The 24,542-nt window shown below is 36.8% G+C and overlaps 6 protein-coding genes across 9 annotated transcripts; 5 read left to right on the plus strand and 1 right to left on the minus strand.

The window, feature by feature from the left end:
- Positions 1-2,820, plus strand: LOC113685819 (uncharacterized). Its single transcript, XM_027203380.2, has 4 exons — positions 1-206; positions 904-1,160; positions 1,405-1,513; positions 2,028-2,820. Exons 1-4 carry the CDS (start codon positions 137-139, stop codon positions 2,675-2,677), a joined length of 1,086 nt encoding a protein of 361 aa, XP_027059181.2. The 5' UTR covers positions 1-136; the 3' UTR covers positions 2,678-2,820.
- A 485-nt stretch (positions 2,821-3,305) lies between these two features.
- On the plus strand, positions 3,306-7,161 carry LOC113685831 (uncharacterized). Of its 2 annotated transcripts, XM_027203393.2 has the most exons (5): positions 3,306-3,541; positions 4,395-5,518; positions 5,680-5,739; positions 6,289-6,378; positions 6,500-7,161. In XM_027203393.2, the coding sequence occupies exons 2-5, from the start codon at positions 4,496-4,498 to the stop codon at positions 6,551-6,553; spliced, it is 1,227 nt and encodes a 408-aa protein (XP_027059194.2). In that variant the 5' UTR covers positions 3,306-3,541; positions 4,395-4,495; the 3' UTR covers positions 6,554-7,161. The 2 variants fall into 2 exon arrangements, with proteins under 2 accessions (XP_027059194.2, XP_089036061.1); XM_089179935.1 differs by lacking the exon at positions 3,306-3,541 and having other exon boundaries at positions 4,209-5,518.
- A 933-nt stretch (positions 7,162-8,094) lies between these two features.
- On the plus strand, positions 8,095-10,877 carry LOC113685810 (uncharacterized). 2 transcript variants are annotated; one of them, XM_089179955.1, is made up of 5 exons: positions 9,085-9,206; positions 9,297-9,612; positions 9,782-9,841; positions 9,965-10,054; positions 10,181-10,877. In XM_089179955.1, exons 2-5 carry the CDS (start codon positions 9,334-9,336, stop codon positions 10,232-10,234), a joined length of 483 nt encoding a protein of 160 aa, XP_089036081.1. In that variant the 5' UTR covers positions 9,085-9,206; positions 9,297-9,333; the 3' UTR covers positions 10,235-10,877. The 2 variants fall into 2 exon arrangements, with proteins under 2 accessions (XP_027059172.2, XP_089036081.1); XM_027203371.2 differs by having other exon boundaries at positions 8,095-9,612.
- Positions 10,878-11,695: 818 nt separating this feature from the next.
- LOC113685807 (uncharacterized) lies at positions 11,696-16,183 on the plus strand. The gene is made up of 4 exons (XM_027203366.2): positions 11,696-13,329; positions 13,572-13,631; positions 14,607-14,696; positions 14,800-16,183. The coding sequence occupies exons 1-4, from the start codon at positions 12,253-12,255 to the stop codon at positions 14,851-14,853; spliced, it is 1,281 nt and encodes a 426-aa protein (XP_027059167.2). The 5' UTR covers positions 11,696-12,252; the 3' UTR covers positions 14,854-16,183.
- Positions 16,184-16,251: 68 nt separating this feature from the next.
- LOC113685820 (beta-2 adrenergic receptor-like) lies at positions 16,252-17,490 on the plus strand. The gene has a single exon (XM_027203381.2). The coding sequence runs from the start codon at positions 16,361-16,363 to the stop codon at positions 17,354-17,356; it is 996 nt and encodes a 331-aa protein (XP_027059182.2). The 5' UTR covers positions 16,252-16,360; the 3' UTR covers positions 17,357-17,490.
- A 139-nt stretch (positions 17,491-17,629) lies between these two features.
- On the minus strand, positions 17,630-22,337 carry LOC113685825 (uncharacterized). Of its 2 annotated transcripts, XM_027203387.2 has the most exons (4): positions 20,215-22,337; positions 19,158-19,220; positions 18,739-18,828; positions 17,630-18,599 (listed from the first exon to the last, which is right to left on the minus strand). In XM_027203387.2, exons 1-4 carry the CDS (start codon positions 21,232-21,234, stop codon positions 18,546-18,548), a joined length of 1,227 nt encoding a protein of 408 aa, XP_027059188.2. In that variant the 5' UTR covers positions 21,235-22,337; the 3' UTR covers positions 17,630-18,545. The 2 variants fall into 2 exon arrangements, with proteins under 2 accessions (XP_027059188.2, XP_089070710.1); XM_089214584.1 differs by having other exon boundaries at positions 17,630-18,828.
- Positions 22,338-24,542: the final 2,205 nt, after the last annotated feature.

Genomic DNA, 24,542 nt, shown 5'->3' on the forward strand with positions numbered 1-24,542 from the left:
CAACACACCTTTCATCTTCACTGTAACACTGAAATAGAAATTGTCAAAATTCTGCCATGAAAGGTGTCACTACCCGGTTAATGGTAACAGCTATGATATAGTTTCTCTTAAGACTCTTAACGACAATTCTTTCCTGATGGCGTTGAAAGAGGTCTTTCTGGTATCACTACTTCTTTGGTTATTGCCAAAATATGGTTTCGTGAGTGGTATGTCACTTTGTACACTTATGTAGCTCTTGCGATGATGTCCAAATGTAAGAGAAGTGATCAGAACACTAGTCGAGTGGCGATGCGATAGGCGAAATAGCCTCCTAGAAACTACTGTTGCATCAAGTAATTATAAGTATTTGAGAAAATTTTGAACTTCTAAAATTATGATTTATATTCATTTTAGTGAATTTGTGCAATTTTTGGTTTGTTTTATGGTATTTGTTTCTATAAAGGCAAACCAAGTAAAAGGTCCAGAGACAGTTCTCTCATGTCCGTCTTTAAATGGTGGAGTTTAGGGCTTATTTAGTCTAAAAGTTTCTTTAAAATATACGGCATTTGTGCATAGCCACACGAATTGCAACGACCAGCAATCAACCTTGACAAATTAAAATCCCTCAATGGGAAATTAAGAAGAAACAAATAAAGATACTCTTGTAGTTAATGACGGTAAAGATCCTCATCAAATATGTTAATTAGGAATTGAATTCCTTTGACGTTGTCGTGGCAACTCGACTGTTCATGTTGTCACTTGGTCACGTGAACTTCATTTACATTTTTCTTTTCTGCATTTTCTTTCATTTTTACATTTTTTTCTTTCCCACGGGAGAACATCACACAGACTGCAGTATTTGTGGGAAACTTACCCTTAAAGCATCATTTTTCCAATGATAATTGCATTCTTTCATTTTTCAAGATATTTGTAGAAGTCTCCGATTTACAAATGCTAAATCTGGTGTTGCACTTTCAAACCACGTGATTGTGGATTTCAAAGTTGAAGACGAGGAGCATTGCCGGCTGAAATGTTACATGGAGAAGACTTGCTTCTCTTACAACTATGGTCCCTCCTTGGCCAGAGTACATGGCTTCACTTGTGAACTGAACGACGTAGATGCATCATCCCACCCAGATGATTTACAACCTCGAGACGGGTTCGTGTATCAAACAGCTCAGGTAAATATCATCATTTCTTCAAATCAATTTTGCGAACAGAGGACGAGGGCTGAAGAGTAAAGTTTGGAACTCTGTTTGTCAGGAATGAAATCTAACATTGTATTTTATCTCAGTGGGCTTTACATTGTATAGTCTGCTTTTGCTTAACCTAGCTGTCCTTAAGACTAGGAAATAAAAATAGAGCGCAGTGAGACAGAGAGGAAGAACAGAGGACGAACTCTTTTCCTCGTGTGGTTTTTGACAGGAAATGTGTGGTGATGTTTTCTGCCCTTCGTATGCTGTTTGCCAACGGGACAGTTCCAATAGAGAAAGATGCTTTTGTAAGCCTGGAGTAACTCAAGGGAATTGTGAAGGTTTGATTACACTTGTTACAATTTTTTCAAACAAACAAACAAAAAAATAATAAAATATCCAATCATTTAAACGGTATATCGATAGATCACCAAATATCGAACGCGTGATCACGTTAGACCTCATCAATCGATCGATCGATCAATCAGCCCCCATCAGCAAATCCCTTAACCCGTTGACCCCCAAGAAGGATTTTCATCCAATTTGCCCTTACGATATTACCGCTTAATCACACATTTAGGTTACAATAATAAATGAAATGATCACCAGATAAAGAAGCTCTTGATCGGTAAAAAATTCTTTACGTCAGCACCTTAGCTAATGTACAGAGTTTTAAGTAAGCCCTGAGATGCGATCCCTTTATGAGACAGTGATCTAACTATTGAATGAAAGTTTACTTTAGGACGTGAAAAGTATGCTTATGAAGCAATGTACCAAACGCCAAGCCACAAACAAGCAGTCAGTAAATAAAGCAAAATCGCACTAACATATGCTGCATTCTCCTGTTTCTCCTAGGCATGAAAAACACTACCGTCGTTAAATCTTGCAAGGAGGTTAAGCGCCTAATACCTAGTTATCCAACAGATGTTTACTGGATTAACCCAGATGAGGATAACCCAAATGCTTTCCAAGCGTATTGTGATATGGAAACTGATGGCGGCGGCTGGACTCTTGTTTACAGCTATACTTTCACTGATTACAACAATTTCCTGAGTGACACCAATGCCGTAACTCCAATCCCCAACTGGCCTTTCGTGTCGCAAACCTCGTCTTTGACGAAGGTGCCTCTAAGTGAGACAGATTTTGGAGCTATGAATTTCAGTCTTTGGAAATTATTGGGAAGTGAATTTCTTATCAAATCCAACATCAATAACTGGATTGCGTGCATGCCGGCTGAAGGTAGTTTGGTTGAAAGACTTAAAGGAGATATTACCTGCAGAATGATAAACGGTTGGACTCAAAAATGTGCTGATGTTGTGCCAGCTATAATTGGAATTAACGAATGTGGTGTAAAGCTGAGAACTGACAGGGGTGTACGGAGTTTGGTTTATTTCTTCGATATCTGTACAGGTTCCATGGCACCCATCCACGATCCATGTGGAACTTCTAAAGCTAATCAGATTGAAGGAGTAAAAAACCCTTATGGAACTATTTTCGTGCGTTGAATGGTAAACGCATCAGTTTTTAGTTTCTCAAGACAAAATAAAACAAAACAAAAGAACAACTAATTGAAAATAAACATTTAAAAACAAAGCCAAAACACTAAAAAAAAAAATGAGTCTACAAATATAAAAAGAAAAAAGTGAACACACATAAGAAGCAAAACGAAGTTACGAGGTGAACTAGCGCGAAAGAAAAGAAAACAGGAAACAAAACCAAAAACAAAACAAAACAAAACGAAAGAGCAAAAAATAACCAAAACAAAATAAATAAACTAACAGACAAAAAGGAGGGGAGAAAAAACGGAAAAGAGAGCCAAGAAGACTTAACACAAGTAAGAAAAAAAATACAAAAACAAAAAAAAAAAGAAACATTGTAGAAAATTAAAAAAAAACCACAAACAAACAGACCAAAAGAATACAACAACGATAACATACACCGAAAAAAGTTGTCAGTGTCCCTGCTCTGTTGTTCGTAAATGATTTGAGTCATCTTTGTGTCAAGAATATGCTTCAGGCAAAGAGTTTTAAGAAGATGCCAGAGCAAGCTCTTTGCCAGAGCAGGCTCTTTGCCAGAGCAGGCTCTTTGCCAGAACAGGCACTTTGCAAAACAGGCTCTTTGCCAGAACAGGCTGTTTAGAAACACACACAAAAGAATTCGTTAATGAAAATGTTCTGAAAATTTGCATGTGAAAAATTTTGGGTTACTGCTGCCATTCTTCCATAATTATTCATATGTCTTCTTGAGAAATGTGCTCTTGCGTTATATTTTCATTCATCTCAAGAGGAATAGCTATCCCGACGAGTTAAGACAAAGAGACTCAAAGTTTGTTCCAGCATCACATAAAATCCGGTCTATAGGAAGAACAGGTAGTTATTGAAATTAATTAGACGTGAGAAATATTACAGCTGAAGTATATATAAGTCATCGCACAGTTATCCAAGCATAACCTTCAAAACTAGTATTTCTAACCCTCGTGGAGATTGACTTAAGTAAATGTTGTTTCTTTGTATATTAAAGTTTTTGTATTGGCAGCGAGAATAATTATAAATCATGTCTTCCCCGAAAATATCCACCTTCAACAAATTTCTCTCGATCAAAAACTCTTTTCGGCTCTTGACAGAATCAGTAGTTTGTATTTTAACTCAGCATGTGAAATTTAATTAACTTTGTTTGCTTTCCCTTTCAAAAATCCTAGAAAGCACATTAAAACTGAGCAAGTTGGGATTAAATTTATTTTAACTTCCCAAGAAAAAAATGTTTATGCATTTTAAGTTCTTCAATAACGTGTAATTTAATGTGGATAAAAGAAAATGTCATCAATGTTTGATTACTGGTTTGTTTGTGGCCCATCTCCAGGAATTGCATCATGTCATCATTGTTAATTTTAACTTCTTCGCTGTTTTATATCTGTATAATTTTACATTGTTTAAACTAATCCTTCTTCGTTTCCTTCTTATCCTGTGGACAGTATGTCGTCATTTTCATTGCTTAATATAAATAAAGGTAAAGTCATTTATCAAAGTAAGCGCTGTTAAAGAGCGGTTTTTCCGCGATTCTGCGTCATCACTGGCCTTCCTCTCATTGGGCTGTTTATCGGTGCAGTAACAGCCCGCTGTTCGTCGTTTGCGGCCCGCTGTGCGCGTGCTCGAAAATTGCACTTTGCCATTCGGCTGTGTTTACTAATGCATTTGAAATAACAACCTTTTATTCAACAAACAGAACATAGTAAACGCACTGGGGATTGTTGTTGGATCCGCCACCAAAAACTCAAGACAAACTGCATTATATTTTGGACGAAACTCCCTTCAAATCACAGGCATATGTCCTCTCAAGTATCACCTAGAAACATGGCGTCTGAGTCACTCCATTCTCGCCAAAACAAAGCAGATACGTTCGTCGTTTCAATCCCTGACGACGCAAATGGCAACCAGCTGATTTTAAAGAAATTGAACGAAATATACAGCCCTGCGCTAAAGTTGTTGAAGCTTTTCGGGGCGTACTATGGACAAACCAATTTAAAACATTTGGAATGCATGCCAACCAGTCGGCGTGGAAAACAAATATTTTCGAAGATATATTGTGGTCTGATGATATCCCTTTTATGCTTAGACTGCGTTATGGCTGTCTCTGGGATTTTTACTTCAGGGGCAGAATTTGTCTTTTTGATGTTTGCTCTTATAAAACTTATGATAGTTATCTGTGGAATAACCTCATTAGCTTTCCTTCCTTTAACTACTCCCAGAAGATGTCGATTCGAACAATACCTTCGTCGCCTAATCACAAACAGCAAAGGTATCAATTTTAATTTTGTGAGGAAAAAGTCGAGAAAAGGCTTCATAGTTATCTGTTTACTTTATGTACCTATTGTTACGTTTACCGTTATCGGTGATCAAAAGTTGGACCTTGACCTTACTTGTTGTAAGCCTTGGAGTGAGTGGTTTGGCTTTCGAGTGATTGCGCAGTTGTCTACAATTATTGGCAGTGCAGTGTGGTTGCTTTCGATGTATTTCTTCTATCTAACCTGTAGAATCCTAGTAGAATGTTTCGATGGGCTTTATAAAAGAATGTCATCATTACCTCCGCTCTCAGCAGACTTTCCATCTTTAAAAATGGAACATCACAAGTTATGCGAAGTAGTCGAACTTGCCGACAAGATGCTCGCCCCACTCCTTCTCGGGGTTGTGGCGTTGTACATCCCAATGCTGTGCATCAGTTTTTACAACTCTGTCATTTTCCGAGAGGATTTGAAGTTGATGGCCCTTGCTGCTGATATTTCCTGGTGCTTTATTGCAGCAGGCGTCTTAGCAATTGTCCTGTTCTTTGGATCTAAAGTCAGCGAAAAGGTGTGCCGGGAAAATTTCATATCAGTTCATTGATCGATCTGCCTTTTAAACGTTTTTGATTTACCAGTTTGCATTTTTGTTGTTGTACCGTCGGTTGGTGTAGTATATTTATTATGTTCCTATTTATATACACTTAGTATTCCTCAGATTCTTTTTTTTAGATTCACAGTTTTCAAAAGATTTTGCAAACGCTTCCCGTCTCGACAGCAGAGGAAGCAAAGGTAACTCTCATTTTCTCTATCTATGTATTTATTACCATATTCTTAGGGCCTCTTCATATGAGCCCGGTTGACCGGGCTAGCCCGGTTACCGAGATCTCGCCTCACTCCTATTTCCTTTGTAAAAATTTCGATGTGTTCATATGAGAAGGCGGGCCAGCCCGGTAACCGAGATCTCGGTTGTAGAAACCGAGATCTCGGTAACCGGGATGAAATATTTTCCCATATGAACACTCCAGCCCGGTTACCGGGATGAAAATTTTTCAACTACGCATGCTCAAACTCGTTCCCAGGGCCTCAGTCCACGTTTCGCGCCCTTTTCGACTCTTTTTCATCCCGGTAACCGGGCTGAAATTTCCCATATGAACAGACGACAAAATTCGTCCCGGTAACCGGGCCAGCCCGGTTACCGGGCTCATATGAAGAGGCCCTAACCCCCATTTCCTGTTTCGCAAAATGCTTCACGCAAATCAAAGGCAACAAATGTTATCGAAAGCCTTTCCCACGCTTTTAGCAATTCCTAAAGCTTTCTTCCTTTCTGAACATTTCCAGGTATTGCTGTTTTTACTCGACCTTCAAGGAGAACCGAAAGGTTTATCAATTGGAGGATTGCTGGTCATAACCAAGTCCACATCCTTGGCGGTAAGACTTGTGATCTTCATCTTGTCTAGTTTCTTCTCGCTTATGATTGAATTGAGATTGAACTTAATGAAACCCCTACACATTTTGCGAAATTTCACTGTCTGATACTGTTCTATTTCAGATTGCTGGAATGATAGTCTCCTACTTCACAGTTCTTCTATCTTTGCCGCGTTGACGTTTGAAAGATATAACATCGTTTAGTTATGTCAATGACAGAGATGGTTCTCAGATTTCAATCGAGGGCTAGTCTCTATCACTGAAATTGTTGGTTTTCTCGAGGTCAAAATTGATGTCAAGGAGAAGCCTTGTGACATTTTATCCTTTTTGGTAGCAATGCAGCCTTCAGTAGACTTGCCATTTCAAAGGTTGTTGTAAAGTTATGACTTGTGCTCTGGAACATGCTTTTCATTTATATGAAAATATTGTGATATAGAAATGAAATATGTAAAAATTTAATAATTAGTCTTATTTAGTGACTGATGCAAATCCTTATAATTATGCTCAGATAGCCCTTGATAGGTTTATTGTAAGCCATGATAATAGTTTTGTAGGTTGTACTGACAAAGGATTGTAAAAATTTGTAATATTATGGCGCCGTAATAAGAACCGGTTTTTGGTAGTAATATTACTAGGCTTATAACAAATGATACAATTTCTTTAGAGATTGCTTAGTGTTTAATTTTTTTATCAGTTCACATTGATATTTGTAAAAGTTGCTTAAAAACCATGTTGATTAAGAAAATTCACGTCTTAATCGATAAAATTCTCTCAAAACTGGGAAAATGTGATGTATTTTTCTTTAGTTAACTACAATTCATTATTTTTTATCCTTTCGTTTTTTTGCTTTCTAAGCACGATATACATTTAACAAAGTGTGTTACAAAATTGTGCAATGAACTGTTGTGTCTCTGCAAAAAGCTGATATCAATTCTTTTTCATTGTTTGCTTTACTTTGTTTAAAGTTTGGCAGTTCCCTATCTTTCTCGTGGTAGTTGTTCTGTCATGCGCCTTTGTGTCAACCGCAATATTTCTCTTGATTAAATACTGAGTTCGAGCGCGTTTAAAACGAAACATTTAATCGTTCATTAAAGAATTGCCACTTAACCACGCACGCATCATGACAGTTCCCTCCTCATTTCGGAAGCTAACGGTACGATATTCGTAGGGAAATGTTTAAATCAAGAACGAACGATATGGAAATTTGATCAAATTAATTTTTCTGGAACAATTCTGCCTGAAATATATTGCCCATTGTCGAAAACTCTTTTACGCTGAAATTATTATTTGGTTATTTGCGTTGTCATCTCCTAGCCAAATATCGCCGAAAACACATGAGCCCTTAACAGGCTGGGATTAATTTCCTTTGAACAACACACAAGAGAGCTACGCACTTTAATTTTGTTTGTTACGCGTAAATAAACGTGCAAAGAGCAAACGGCACCGATGTTTAATATTCAGAGCAAGAGCTATTAAATTATAGATCACTTTACTTCCAAATATCTTTTAGGAGGAAGAAGAAAATAATTAGAAAAAATTACTTCCCCTCTATGTTAAAAGCCGATGCCTTTCGATATGACGTTAAAAGTTCTGACACGAAACATTCCTGGGGAAGAAATACAGAGGACATCATGACTTAGTCTCAAAGGAACAAATTCACGCCAGAAAAATGCAAATAAGCAACATGCCTGACTGAAGTAATTTTAACATCATTTTTATAAACAAACAAGGCCAACTACTATCAATAAAGCGAGCAACCAGTTATAATGAAATAGTGGGCAGTGAATTCAAACGCATTTCCAATTATTCTAGAACTGTCGAGTCAACAGTTCGTTTCGACTTGGTTAACGCGGCCCTAGTAACAAGTGAGAGAATTTAGTCAATAATGGGTCGTTTTTTCGTGTAGAATTTCTGCCGTATTTCGCCCGGTTCAACCCGGACTACGTATACACAGCTGAAGTGAACTTCAGCCTCGGTGGCGCCATTTCGGGAACTGAACGTCCTTGTTTTGCTTTCAAATTTTCCAATTCTGGGCGTCAATCAATAATTTCTTCCGTTTCTTCTATAATGCGATTGAAAACACTGCAGCTTGCTCAAGGCATGTTGGGACATTGCATTAGCTGTGTATTCTGATGCGTTTTGGAAAGCACCAGTGGTTATCTTAGTTTGGAATGGACCGCATTTTAGACCGAAATTCCTTCAAATAACAAAAATATGCTGTCTCAAGTATCAATAACAAAGGAGATGTCGGAGTCCCTCCATTCTCGTCAAAAGAGTGTATCATCGTTCGTCGTTTCAATCCCTGAAGACGCAACTGGCAACGAGCAGATTTTAAAGTCATTAAACGAATTATACAGCCCTGTGCTGAAGTTGTTGAAGCTTTTCGGAGCGTACTATGGACAAACCAATTTAAAACACTTGGAATGCACGCCGACCAGTCGACAAGGAAGGAATATATGCTCGAAAATGTATTGTGGTCTGATGATATCCCTTTTATGTTTAAACTTCGTTATGGCTGTCTCCGGGATTTTTGCTTCAGGGGCAGTATTCGTGTTTTTGATGTTTACTCTTGGCAACCTTTTAATAGTTATTTGTGGAATAACCTCATTGATTGTTCTTCCTCTGGCTATTGGCAAAAAGTCACGATTCCAACAATATCTTCTGAGCTTATTTGAAAACAGCAGAGGTATTAATTTAAATTCAGTGAAGAAAAAGTCGAGAAAAGGCTTCATAGTTCTCTGTTTACTTTATGTGGAAACTGTTACGTTTTCTATTGTTAGTGATCAGAAATTGAACTTTGGCCTTGCTTGTTGTAAGCCTTGGAATGAGTGGTATGGCTTTCGAGTGATTGCGCAGTTCTCTCTATTTACTGGGAGTGCTGTTTGGTTACTTTCGATGTATTTCTTCTATCTAACCTGTAGAATCCTTCTAAAATGTTTTGATGGGCTTTATAAGAGAATGTCATCACTACCTCCGCTCTCAGCGAACTTTACATCTTTAAAAATGGAACATCACAGGTTATGCAAGGTGGTCGAACTTGCCGACAAGATGCTCGCTCCACTCCTTCTCGGGGTTGTGGCGTTATACATCCCAATGTTGTGCATCAGTTTTTACAACTCCGTCATTTTCCGAGAGGATATGAAGTTAATGGCCCTTGCTACCACTCTTTCCTGGTGTTTTGTTGCGGCAGGAATCTTAGCAACTGTCCTGTTCTTTGGATCTAAAGTCAACGAAAAGGTTTGTTAGGGGAAACATGTCTTTTATTGATTATCCTATTTGTGAAACATTTTGGATTTGAAGTTTTATCCTAATAGAGATGGTGGGTGTAGACCTTTCGTTTTTTGTGTTTTTTTATTATGCTCTTGTGCATGTACTTAAATTTCATAATTTAACATTTGTCTTTCAGATTCACAGTTTTCAGAGCATTTTGCAAACTATGCCCGTCTCTGCAGCGGAGGAAGCTAAGGTAACTTCTATTTTTTTAACGCTTTTTTTCCAAAACACTTGCGCGAATCAAAGGCAACACTCTTGTGTACAGCCTTTCCAATCCTTTTCAAAACTCTCATCCTTCCTCTCCCATCTTTTCCAGGTACTGTTGTTTTTACTCGACCTTCAAGGAGAACCGAAGGGTTTATCAATTGGAGGACTGCTTGTCATAACCAAGTCCACGTCCTTAGCGGTAAGCTAATGCATTATCTTCATCATATCCAGTTTCCATTAGCTTATGATTGAGTTGTGACTTAATTTAACTGAACGCCTAAACATTCTGTAAAATTTCACCGTACTAATCTACTTCTCATTTCAGATTGCTGGGGTAATAGTGTCCTACTTTGCAGTTCTCTTATCTTTACCGCGTTGACCTTTAAAGATATGACACTGTTTAGTTCTTTAGAAATGCAAAATACATTAAAAGATGTGTCGATTCTCAGACTTCCATCGAAAAGTAATCACAAGTACTGAAAATTTTGATCATGTTGAAGTAAAATTTAATTATTGTTTTGTTCCATGTGGGTGGAAACTATAACCTCCAGTGTAATTGCTATTTTGGAGCTCGTCCTTAAGTTATAATTTTTTCTGACGAGGCACTTTTCCAATAACCGAAGGAAATTGTGATTAAAGAAAAAAGAACGTACTTCCAAATTTAATAACTCTTACATTGTGTAGCGAATGATGTAAATATTTTAGATATCCCATGATAGGTTTAGTGAACACCATGTAGATAGTATTTCTGTTGGTAGAGAAAAAGTATTTTCAACACATTTAGCATTTTGGCGCTGTAATGAAAAGTTCTATTTTGCGTGATATTAGTAGCTGTGTCTCTAATGTAATGATATCAGTACTTTTTTTATAGGGGGCCAAGTAAGTCTTACTTGATAGAAGGTATTTCGTGAGAGAATTATTATAATCATTACGTTTTCATTAGTTTAAAATTGTAAACCTGCTAACTAAAAACCCATCTTGATTGAAACAGCTAATAAAATATCAATAAAATTCATTAAAAACTAGGAAAATGTGATGGGATTTTAGTTTTTAGTTTGATTTTAAGTTTATAATTTTATTGTTTTGGTTGTGAGATACTATGTCATACAAATAACAATTCTATCACAGTGGGACATAAAAAAAATTCATAGATAATGTCAGGTTTCCCTCATTGATTTTTTTCTTGGCTCGTTTTCAGTGGAAATGAAGATCAAAAACCAGCATGTTTTCAGTGTCAAGATGTCCTTTGTCCAAAAATTGACTCACTTTACCAATAGTCTTTAAGTTAAAGCCTTGGGAGGGGAATTTTTTCACGAAAAGAGTTTAGGCACTGTTACTGTGGCTGCAGAAAAAAAAAAAAAATCAAAATTTAATTGTCATGACCACACGTTAGGATTACTTTTTCTCTACTGATCGCGTAAATCATTTACATACTAGAAGAGAGGAAACAATATCGATATGAATATAGAAAATTAATTACGAAATTGTAAAAGTTTAAAATCATACCCGAGCAAAAAGAGAAAACAAAAAACAAAAAGCAAAAAACAAAAATAAAGAGTCATACCATGCAGAGTTGGTACGAAATTTTAATTATCAACTTCATCATTTTCCTGAGAACTCATCAAACAAGTGCCTCACACCTCGTTAATTTCTGCTAATGCCCTTTCTTGATTGCATCCCAAAAGATCGAGGAGATCACAATAAACCTGATTGCTTCATTTGTTTGTCGGTCTATTTGTTATAATCAAAATGTTGTTACTATAAACCGTTAGACGAGCATGAAATTTCAGTCTTAAAGGTTAAAGGATAATGTATTGAAGTTTTAAAGCAACGTTACACAGACTAGAACTATGATAACCATACTTTGCTTCACACTGCTTCAAGGATTTTCGTCTATCTGTCGTTAACTCTTTTTGTACCTCGCGCTTAATATTCAAACAAATTTTCTCTTGCTTTATCTGAATTTGTAATAAGGTAGCGAGACGGGAAAAAAAGCTAAGTAAATGTTTGGAGAGAAAATACATTATTTATTTGCCTGCTAAAATTATTAGTTATGAGTCTCACTCCAAGCTTGAACAACTGGTAGCTTCTCGAACTCCATTATTTTGACAATGAATTACCAACACCTAGGCGTGGTTTTTTGTCTAGCTTCTCTCACCTTCTCACCTTCTCATGATTTGAAATGTAATTAGTTTTTTTGTTTGATTTAAGACTGTTTTTTAATTAAAAAGAAATGTCATTTTGATCACAGTGGGTATTTTCCGATTTGAATATGAATACGGATCTCCTCAAATTCAAATTGAGCGACATCACTGGAAACAAATTTAAAAGACGATAGCTGAGAACTAAAAGTAATAATCAAGTTTCCTTGTAAACTAAGTGAGAATCAATCTTCTGATGATTATGCCTACTAGAGTATCTCCAAACGAATGTACAGTACCTTTAGATATCGGAATGTCCTATTCCAATTCTGAGCAACAAGCTACCGTGAAGGAAGTTTCAAACTTGACTGGTTCGCCTCCCGAGGCAAAAAATGTGAACGAACATCTGTTTAAGGCAATCAGTGACATCTTCAGGCCTATACTCAAGCTGATGAAATTGTTCGGAATATACTACGGGGATAACACTCTGAAATCTTTGACAGATGATTCTGGTCGTTTGTCGAGGAGAGCGTATGTTTCACTCATGTATTGTGGTCTGGTAGCTACTGGCCTTTGGTTCAATTTCTTTTTGGCTTTTCTCAGTTGCTTTTTTGTCCCTGAGAGGATCTATGTTTCTTTAATGTTCTGCTTATGGTGTCTTTTGGGAGCACTGAATGCAACAATTACCCTGATTGTGTCACCAGTAACAAGAACAAGAAAATCACGTTTTCAGTACTTCGTTCGTGGTTTAATCGACAATAAGAGTCATGCTACGTTGGAAAAGGTAACAGTCAAATCAAGAAATGGCATAATTGCGTTTTTCCTTGTATTTGCTAGTGCTACTGTGGGATCGTTGATGACATATCTAAAGCTTGATATGAAACTTGCCGACTTTAAGCCTTTAAGCGAATCACCTGTCTTTGCCATAGTTTCCGTCATCTTTCTGATAATAGCTGTTGGTTCGTGGTTGCTTCCAGTACTCCTTTTCTGTATTACGTGTCTCATACTGGCGGAACTGTTTGATGATTTGAGTAAGCGGATGAAACAGCAGTCATTGCACTCAACAACAGTGCAACTAGCTTCTTTTAAGGTGGAGCATCACCAACTGTGCGAGGTTGTGGAACTGGCCGCTGCGATGTTTTCTCCTCTACTTCTCGGAATGGTGTCTCTATACATTCCTTTGATTTGCTTCAATTTGTACCTCGCTGTTCATTCACCTGGGAAAACTGAGGAAAAGAAATATTTGTTCATGGGAAATAACTTTTTCTGGCTCATTGCGTCAGTTTGTGTTTTAACAATTATCATGCTGTTTGGATCCAAAGTGAGCGAAGGGGTACGTGTACATTTTGAATCATTATTTGTTTTTTTTATCCTATTTTCCTAGGATAATTTTATTATTCTTTTACATCCATCTCTCATTAAATGCAAAACATATGTTCCACTTAAAGTACTTCCACCTTTTGAATTGATTACAATGTAGGGCCTGTTGACTTTGTTATTGTCTTGTATAGTTCTTATTTGTTTTTCTTTAATTTCAATATTTGATAATGTTATTTTTATTCCAATATGCTTCAGATTCACAGTTTTCAAAAGATTTTGCGAACAGTTCCTGTTTCAAAAGAAGACGAAGGAAAGGTAATTGCATATTTGCGCGATTAAGAGAAACTTTTCCTTTTCTTAACTTAGATTAATCTCCTCATATATTTTTATTGAAATAAATATTCGCAATGAAAGCCGCCCAGGAAAAATAAGCTGTGAAATAAATTCAAGAAATCTTTTTAAAGCTGGTGTCATAATGTGTTGTGCTCGTGTAGAAGGCTCTTCGATCTACAAGAGAGCAAATTATTAGCTGCCATTTAGATAAAGTAAGTTTGGGAGTAGAAGCAGTTGTAAATACAGGTGACAGGCTGATTCAACATGGCCCCCTATCTCTTCACGGTATTATTATGTTTTCTAGCTCCTCTTCTCAGTCTAAAAACCATTAATTCTCCCTATAAATTTCGTCATCCACTTTTACTCCAGGGAGGGTGAACTGAAATGTTTTATTTCTCTTTCTATTATCTTTAAAATAATTCTAGTAGTAATAATAATTACAATAACAATAATGAAGAATTTCTATAGCGCCAAATTGATCGGCTCATAGCGCTTTACAATACTTTGCGGGGACCTTGGCCAGACTGCATTGAGCAGTTCACAATTTTTGAAGGAAATTTTTTGGAGATGCCTCCATTTTCAGAATTAAGGCCAGACCACAATACCAGGAGATGCGTTCCCTAATCTTTGCGAGAAATGCACGGGTTCTTAAATATGCTCTTCTAACCAGTGCGTATAAAATGCAGGAGACGGGGCCTACGGTTTTTCGTCCATCTTCGAGAAGACTAAAATAACTAACCATAGCGAAGACAGCACATTCTCCTTAGTCATTTTAGGACACTGAGTCGTTCGGCCTTAGGCTTGAGCCTTCGAACTCCCATACGGCAGTCCGGTGCTCCCTACGACATGAGCTAACCAGGCGGCGGTTTAAATAACAATAATAATAATAAAAAATGGTGACTTAGTTTTTCCTATGGATTCAAAAATTTATATTTATCGATTCTTATCTATTTTCAGTTGGTGATGTTTATGCTTGATCTTCAGGGAGACCCACAGGGTTTGTCAATTGGTGGTCTTGTGGTCATCACCAAGTCCTTGTCTTTGACGGTAGGTCTATTCCGGGAAAGGCAGCTTGATTTACGCGAAGAGTTACAATTTTGGTTAAAATCTGCTAATTTTGCAATTTATTACTATTTTAATTTTTTGACAGATCGCCGGAGTGATCATTTCTTACTTCGCTGTTATGTTGTCTCTGCCGAATTAACAGCAATCATGGAGCTACGTCAATAATACCACTGGTTTATCAGTCTGTAAACGGTTATGCGACTTAAGTTAATGTTTTTTAGAGATAGATTGGTATCCTCAGCTGTAGCTTATTATGTTAGGTAGTGTGTAGATGACTTATAGAACGAGACAGTACTCGGAAAATCAACGACACATTATTCGTCCTTGTCGAAGCTCTAAGGCTGAAACTGAGGGACAGTGCCCTAGATTGGACCAGCTGGATAAACAAAAAATCAGCAGCACTGTCAAAAATTTTGAGCCATAATTTCCTTAGCTGAGCAGAAAAAAAAAGTAAAGAAAGAAAGAAAGATGAAAAATGGAATTACCTGGTTTTATATTAGTGGTTTAAAGATGTACGCCGTAGACTATATAGGCGCATATTTTAATGGTTAATTGCCTGAAGGTATAGATAGGATAGAGCAACCAGCAAGTGCTCAATATAGATGGAGCGGAAAGGAGAGATTCCAGATTGTAAATTTGTGTAATTCGAATTGAAAGGAAGAAAGTCGTAACCGAAACTTTTATTCTAGTGGTCATATTACTCGTTTAAAAATATTTCCAAGTATGATTAGCTTTCCCGTTGTAAGCGTAGTCTTTCTACTGAAAGGAGCAGTTATTTAGCTCTTAAAGGATGAGAGTATTTCGTAAAACAGTTTTTGGTACAGAAAGGCTTTTTTTGACATGCGTTTAAGATATTAACTTTTCCTTTTATCCAAATTTTTTGAGGTGGCCAGTTTGTATTCAATGTAAATGCAAGAAGGGTTTGCAAGTATGCATATCTGATATCGAGAGTTATGCAAATAAATGCTGGTTCAATTGACATGCGCCTTTTCCTAATGCAAAAAATGTTGCTTCAACTTGACAAAAGTGCAGATAAGTTCAGAACTCTTTTGTCCAATAAAGCCAGTCATTCGACTGATATTGCTAAAGAAGAGACTGTTTCTTTAACGATAACCAGTAAGATCGACTTAAGCTAGATTAATAATTCTAACATCAAAAAATGATGTTTATGCAACCTGTCTAAGAACACAAAACTTCCTGTTTGGACATTTGAAAGAAATCGATAAATCTTATGCGAAAAAGGCTAAATTATTGAAAGGAATTTTGAACAAAGTAACAAGTAAGTTCGTGGCGTTTAGGAAAAGGAAAACCTAATTTGTTAGGGAAGTATGTACAATAACATACAAGCAAAGGAAATAAAAGCGGACAGCGTATTGACATTTAATTAAAACTTAAGTAAATAGTTGTGTTTTTTTCCCAGAGGAATAAAGTGTATTGGGTATTAAGGGAAATATAAGTATGGAACAGTGCTTCTTCATCGTTCATTGCATTTTATTCTACCTTTAATTTTATTTTTTCTTGTCATTTATCATTGCTATTTGGTGCCCACAAGAGAAAGGATTTTACAGAAAGTTCGTCTTTATTAACACACTCATTTTCTGAACCAGGTGACTAAACATAAATGCTAATCCAGGTTTCTCGGTCAAATGAGTGATAGGTTTTCTTGTTACTGTCGGATATTGCTGCTCCTCAAAGCTGCTCCTCAAAGAAGTCAGAGTATTCTGAAAACAGCAATGGTTAATTTTGAGTACAAATCTTACCTCCTTGCTTTGACAATTGCAGACTTCATTTTAGCGACTCCTACCGTTTTTGGAAATCTTCTTCTTCTCACCACCATTAAATTAGATCCTGTGAGATGTCTTCGAACACCCGCCACCTATTTAATTGCAAACTTATCTCTAAGTGACTTATTTGTCGGACTTATTATTGGTTATGGCCGTGGCTTGGTTGGATGTTTCATGTATAAAGACGAGATCCAACCTTCTTGGATTAACTTAGCTATAAACGTCGCAGGAGGGGCATCCATTATCAACGGCATATGGACAGTTATTGCGATGGCGCTTGACCGTTACATAGCAGTCACCGATCCTTTCCATTACAACGAGCGAATAACAGGACGAAAAGTCCACACATACATCTTTGTTAGCTGGGTAATGGCCACGACGTTGACTGCGTTCTATCCTTTGGCAGGACAAATCTGGGCAGTCATTTTATTGGTGTTCTCCCACACACATTTCACAATTCCCGTGTTTGTCTTGCTGTTTGTTTATTGTCGAATTTTTTGTTCACTCTCCGCAAGAAGATACGAACTTCAACGTTTAACAACATCGCTCTCTACAATAACTCTACGGCATGCCCTTGAGAGAGAGCGGAAAATGGCGCTGACTTCGTTTGTCATTTTGAAGTTGTTCTGTGCTTCTTTTTTGCCCTTTTATATTAAGATTCAGCTGTTAAATTTCTGTAGTTGTCAGGATACTATGGCTTTCCGAAGGTTTGACTTAATAAGTCATACTTTCCTTTACTTATCTTCGTTTGCGAACCCTTTTATGTATGCTTGGCGGGTGCCAAAATTTCGACGATCGTTACAAGAGTGCCTTCACATTAAGAAAAGAAATATTGTACGCCCCATAAACATCAACTAAGATGGCGAAAGGTAAAATAGTAAACAAAGGTACAAGGATATCAATTTCAGCGATTCCGCCACCATGGTGTCGAAAAGCACGAGCATTGACAACCTAAATTAGTCAATAAGCATTTCAATATATAAAAGTTTCCATTAAAGAGCTATTTCAGCCCGCATCTCAGGGACCATGCAGCTCCTTCGGGCCTTTTTCACTTCCATCGCGTGCGGCTCTCAGCCAGGTATTTGGATAGAAAAAATTTCAATAAAAGTGCGTTTTTCACTAAAAAGGTTATGCGATAAAGCTTTCTTTTATTCCTTTTCAAAGAGTTGAAAGTTTAAGCTTTTAACTTTTGTAACTGTTGCTCGTAATAGTTGCTCATAATGATATGATCTGTGACTTTTGAAACTCTCCACGACTCACCAACAGCATTGAATAAATTAGCTTGGCTTTCATCAATATTATGATAAAACAAATTGGGACTAAAAGGAAAAAGAATTTGCATTTTCACGTAGTTTACATTTTTCTTAGCTCCAAAAAGATGATTTTTCTTACCATAGTTCTAGAGAAAGTAGTTATATACACGTCTTCACTTATCGGCAAGTATGAAATAAGTCAGTTTAACCGCAGATTATAAATAGAAACGACTATATAAATATCCTGGAATAAGAGGAGTCTTATAATGTAAGGCTTAGAAAAAGCTATCTACAGTTTCTTTATTTACAGTTGGCATTTGAGGATCTATCCGTGACATAATAATTAAGGTTTACTAGGGATTCCATTGTTGGAGGTTAAAACTAAATTGAATTATATAAGGAACAAGCGTACATTTGCATACACCAAAACTGTTATTCTCCTTAAAGGGTGACAGATTAGAGCGATAGCATACATCTCCATCAACTGCTTACAGCAGAATCAACAAAGTTTCCGACATAAGTCATTTAAGTATTACAAGGAAGTTTTCACCAATAAATAACTTGAGCTATGCAGCAAGGGTATATATACGACTAGGCTCTTTAATTACTTCAAGGTATGGGAACTACTGGTAAAGACATCACTGGTATAGCTGGATAAAATGTTCCTTTGATAATTCATGAGTGTTGACTCAAAACTCTTTAGAATTCCATGAATGATATGAAAACTAAAGCAAAAGAAACAGTAAGAGTAGAAAATGCATCCGCTTCACGTCTGGTCATGTCCTTTCTCTTCTTCAACTTGGCAATGTTATCAATACTGCGAAGTAGGAGATGATTATTCCTACGAGCTGCAAGGAGATGAGAGAAGGTGACTTTGGGTTAGATTTCAAGTAATTAGATGGATAAAAATAAAATCAAAAGCAAAGAAATAACAACAACCGAGGTAAAATCGATGGCATAACCGTGAAGAGAAACCAAGTGAAATACCGAGATAGCCAGGGACTTGTCGATCACCACCAATCCACCAATGGACAATCCAATGGGCTCTCCCCGAAGATGCATCATGAAATGTAAAAGCTAAAAATAATAAATGGTAAAAAAAAAAAAAAAAAAGATAAATAAAATACCAATGAATCAAGAAGAAAATACCTCTCCGATTTTGCAATAAAATATGGAGAACGTGACCACAGCCCTTCAAGCCAAAGTAAACGGGCTAAATTTAAATATTTCGCAGTGTTCATTTGCGAAGGGTAGCAAGGATTCTACCAATTTTACAGCGCACGTCTACACGAGTTTGTCAGCTAACGGTTTTTTTTTGTTCACAACTTAGTTGGCCTCTATCGGTTTGGTGACTCAAATGGCTCTCCTAAACATCAAATTTCTCCAAAACACTAAGAACGTCTTACCTCTAAGTGACCCTTGTTGTCAGGAACAGTGAAACTTTGTAAGATGTCATAAAAGCTGTGAATCTTCAGGGAAGAAGAGAGGATGAAGGTAGCTAATTATGATACTATTTCGACAGTGTTGAAATTAGGCCTTAAATAAATTCTTGTTTCCTTAGTTTACCTTCTTCACAATCCTCTCTATGGTGGCCTGTAATTGTCATTATAAACTACAGATTCAAAATTGAAACTACTCTTCCAAAGTTACAAATACGTTTAACATAAGAAAGGCAATGTTCGTCTTAACTTTGGATCATAGTCTAATCATAAGTTGGCAGGGCGCGCGTATTTACAAGAGAGAAGAGAAAGATAAAGATTGGAAAATATTGAACATTGAAAAGCAACCATTTAGGCAAAAAAGGGATGTTCAGCAATGCATATTTGTAGCAAACTATCTCAAATAAATTTCGTATCATTTTGCCCAGGAGAGGGAGGAACAATCTGTCATCATTATTCGTGTCGTCATTCCTGTTTTAAGAAGAAAAAAGGGACAGAAACGCACAAAAAAGAATAATTTGCATGTAAATATGATAGATTAGTTCACTCCTTCGACGTTTCCTGCTAGGATTTTTACAAAAGGAACATTTCTCGTATAGATTTAAGCTAGAATCAATTAATTTTAAGACATGCTGTGTCGTCTAGATTGACTGTTTTTACATGAAGCAATGTTAAATTTCTTGGAATCGTTAGTAAAGTTGTTTAACCTAGACATATATATATATATATATATATATATATAATTTATTTATTTTTATTTTTTTTATCAAGGAGGCAGAAATCTACGAAATTTTGCCATGAAATCCCTTGCGATACAGATTCAGCTTAGATGAAGCATTTTAACAGGCTCTTTTGTAAACAAACTGAGCACATTAGAAATTGCCACCGGACAGATGTCGAAATCTTGACACAGACAAAAAACTCTGTCGCAAAGCTGTTTTAAGGTTGGAGCCCTGCTTAGTTTACTTGATAAGGATAAAAAAAAAAGTGTTGAAAACCAACGATGCAACAGGAAAAATCTTACCTTTTCGTTGACTCTAACTCCTGCCAAAAGGATAAAAGCTAACTTAACAACCACACAAACAGACCAGTACAAAAGTGAGACAAGATACGTAAAGTCTGAACTCGTAGATGCGTTCGATTTCACCAGCTGGTGAGAGTTGAAACACATCAAAGGAACATCTAAGCCCACTGCCGCCAAAAGAAGATGAGAAAAAACTTTATTTGCGAGATCAACCCGCACACAAAGTTTTCGATGTTCCTGCCGAATCCATCTGATATCGGAGGCATCAGGATCGCCTGCTTTTACTTTGGTCTCCAAATCCTCAAAAATTCCAAGCAGCAGATCGCAAGATACGTAAAACAACGAAAATGGCAGTGCCCATGAAAAGCAACTGCAGAAGATAAACGCAAAGAAGTTCAAGCGATAAACCAGAAATCCGTTCCAAGGACGAAAAGAGATTATCGAGCCATACATGAGGTCTAAAGAAATAACGAAGAGGGTGTTGAAAATAGCAAAGAAAGTGACTAAAGCCAATATCAAGTTCACCTTACATTTCTTTGACCTTCTTTCATTAATTTCTGCACTGCACAAGCTGCTTAAGAATTGCGAAAAACGGGATGACTCTGTTTGCCTGTTTGGGAAAACATATAGACATATTGTTGCAACTACTGCACATTGTAGAGCCCAGATGGAGAAGATCAACACAAAATAAAATCTCTTCAAATCTGCAAAACCTTCAAAGAAAACAGTTGTAACGCACTGCACCACGACACCCCACTGACCAAGAGTTACAATTCCGCGGTACAGACGAGAAAAGAGGCGCGAACCAGTTGCGGGTATCTCGTTTAGCACCAAAACATCCTGAGAGCACTCTCCGGTTAATTTCATCAAATATATAATGGGTCGAAGCCTTGAAGCTATTTCTTTACGGCGAGGATGGTGATCTCCGGACGCATTTCTAGACTCGCTCAATCCAGTTTCGTTTTCTTGTGATTGTTCGGAAGGTATATCTTGAAGGTGAGAGTTATTTACATGCAGCATTGTTCGAGACGACAGAAAACGATGAGCCTATTTTTCAATAAAGTCGACGAACTAGTTGACTTTATACTAAAAGAAATGTAAGCTAGATGACTATTCTCAAAAAAGCTTGGACATCTAAGAATGCTTTCCTTTTTCTCCCTTTCTCTCACAAAAACACGACAATTTTAGTTTCATGTAGCACTTTGTTTAACTTATTATTTTTTTTCAAATCCAACAGCTGCAAATCTACATTACTCATGTTTACATTAAAGCAGTGAGTCAATAGTGATTAAAAGGTTCTGTGTCTTGATTCACTCGGAATGAGCAGTATGATCCATTTCTTCTGTCAATTAAACCAGCTATTTATTCTGCAACTTTTTTTTAAGTACTAATTACGGAGCACCAATCAACCATTCAGAGCTATCTTCTTTCAAACGTCCACCACATCTCCTCACAACAAGACGTTCATTTCGCAAAGGACAAATTGCATTTCAGAAGCACCATTAAATAATGCTATCTTCCACGGGAGATAATTCATGAAAATTTTAAGAAGGCAATGTGCTTGGGCGCCTTATTGATTTCGCATCATATGAGGCCTTAACAAACCTCCGGGTGAAGTGATTTACTAAAGGCAAAACATTTCAAAAATTTTAATAATCTTTGTGGCGTGGTAAATCCCATTAATTTTGGTTCCTACCTTAAAGTTTAGGTCATGCTGAGACCTCCAGTTCAAGTTGATTTCATTTTCACAAAAATTTACATTTTATTCTTAACGAGACTTCTGGTTCAGATGATAATACCGTTGTAACTGAGAATTGAAAGCTAACTGTGGGGCACCCAGATCGGGCTCATAAGTAAGAAAAAAACTAAAGTGGATAAAGGTGAAAGATCGGTCGTTTTGAGATGAATCATCAAGCTACCCTTAGAAGCTGGTCTAAGCCAGCTTTTTGTTTATTTGTTAGTTATAATTATTGAACGTAAGACCTTTTTTTTTGTATCTGTTAATTTTACATGACTCACTTTTTGATTATTTACTCTTCACGTAACTAAGCGCTTTTTGCATGTGTCTTTGGAAATTGCTTGGAAACATTTTTGCTGCATTTTTGCATGTTGCACTTAGTGGCAATTGAACAAAACTGTGATATTATAATGAAGTCTTGAATCACTGTTGAGAAAAACCCAAACATTTCAAGGAATGATCAACCCACTAAAATTAGCTTCGATCCTTGCACGTTAAGCTCCTTAGCTTAACTGGTAGTAACTAACAGGCACAGGTAAAAATAAAGGAATGATATCTGTTTCATCGACTTCCCTAGAGTAATATGGCAGCCGCAGCATACTTATTTTTTTAGTATCTTACGGCGTATGCTGAATTAAATATATGTAAACTAAATAAATATGGTCAACACAGTGTAAATGAGTGAAAGCTTGATGATACGGTTGTTGTAACTAAAAATCGCTCTCATTTGCTTCAAGTGAACCAGGGATAGCATCAAAGTTTCTAAATGCAGTTGTAGTATTCTGATATTGCAAAATTTCAATGGATATCATTTCCAGTTGCGGCAAGTGTAAAAAGATAGTTCGAAGCAGTGTGATGTTTGCTATCATGGTGCTTAAAAAATCACTATCAGGGAAGGATATTGGCGTTGCTACTCTTCAGTATGTTTATTCTTTGTTTATGCAGTCAAAACAGAAGGCATTTGGGAAGCAATAGAAATATTAAAAGAATTACCTCGATTGTGATAGGTTAAAAAAACTTCTCTTTTCAAGCAATTCACCTGCCAAGTTGTACTCGAACAGTTTTTTTATCAATTTTTTATAAACTATCACTATCATTATCATTATCATTATCATTATTATAATAATAATTATTATTATTACCTCAGGGTAAGATCATTACAAAAGAAAGCCAGTCTAGCACAATGTGGTTGCCATAGATTCACAAGCTTGAAGGCCAAGTTCTTCAGCCTATTTCTTCACTCCATGTAAACACCTTTATCAATGATGCCTTGGCAAACTGCTCGAGAGGTGTTCTGACTTGATATCTTCTTAACAGTAGGCAGATAGCAAATACACCCCTTTTGAAAAGGGACAAACATTTTGAAATTCTCAGTTTTTCTCCCTCTGTAGATTCATAACTTTTGCAACATCTTACAATATGTCAAAGTCTCCGATACCAAAGAGCATTTGAAGGTAGGTTGTCACCTTTCGTCTGTCTATTACCTACATAGAGGAGTACTGTATTATCAAGAGTGTCGGGATCATTTGAAAGGGGAATCAGTTATGAGATCGTCTTGTCTGAGATTACAACTTCTTGTCTGCCTTACTTAGAAGTCTTAAGCGAATTCAAAACTTATCTGAACAGGCACACCTTCTCTGCATAACAAGATTTGCTTTTCATGAATAGCCACATAAGTCAAAAGGCATAGCTAGTTAGACGGTATCTATTAAGACGTAGGCAACAGGCTTAGGCAGAGGACTTACAGACCAATCTCAGTACCTGAGCAAGTGCCCACCTACCCCTCCCCTAACTCAATGACAGTCAGATGATGAGAAATTAGGGTATATGTTAGGTTGAGGGAAGGGAAGGTCAGCAGTTGTTAAGTACTCGCATTGATATGGATTTTCGCTTCAGATCGTCCTGAAAGGAGGCACGGCATATCTGATTAACACCAAAAGCTTAATTCACACTTGAGGTAGGCCGCTAAAGGAATAGTTAGGTCGCAAGAATGCCATGCCAGAAATCTTCCATTTAGAGTTTTTGCAAGGATTTCCATTACATGCACAGTCGTTTTTCAGTTCTACGAAGCTGGTCAGCTCATCTTTTAAACACCACAAGTTAGTTTCATCTTTGATGAAGGCTGGTAAAGAAAAGTTCGGACGCAAGAATACCACGCCAAAACTTTTCCATGAAATGTTTCTCCAAGGATATTCATTACAAGCAAAGTTGTTTTTCAGTTCCACGAAACTGGTGAGCACAAACCGAAAAAAATATGCTGGAGTAGTTTTGTTGATTGCGAATCAGTTTAATTCCTTTCTGTGGAATATTTTCGCTATGAGAGAAAAGTTACAGGTACGGTAACGTATAACTTAAAATCAACAAGGACGTTATCTTCAGTGAAATGTTAAAGCGTTTCCCTTATCTAAGGATATTTTAAATGTTTCATTATTTCATTATACTGATAAGATTAATGGATATTTAGTTATTTTCCATTTTAACATCTGAGCTTCTCCTTAAATACGCAGAAATTCGCATGGAGTTACTTTTACATTCACTTCTCTTCATTATACACGTTGAATGAACAACTGTTTTCGTATTTTTATCTCTA

This window comes from Pocillopora damicornis, chromosome 8, assembly GCF_964200805.1.
Source record: "Pocillopora damicornis chromosome 8, jaPocDami1.2, whole genome shotgun sequence".
Classification (NCBI taxonomy): Eukaryota; Metazoa; Cnidaria; class Anthozoa; order Scleractinia; family Pocilloporidae; genus Pocillopora; species Pocillopora damicornis.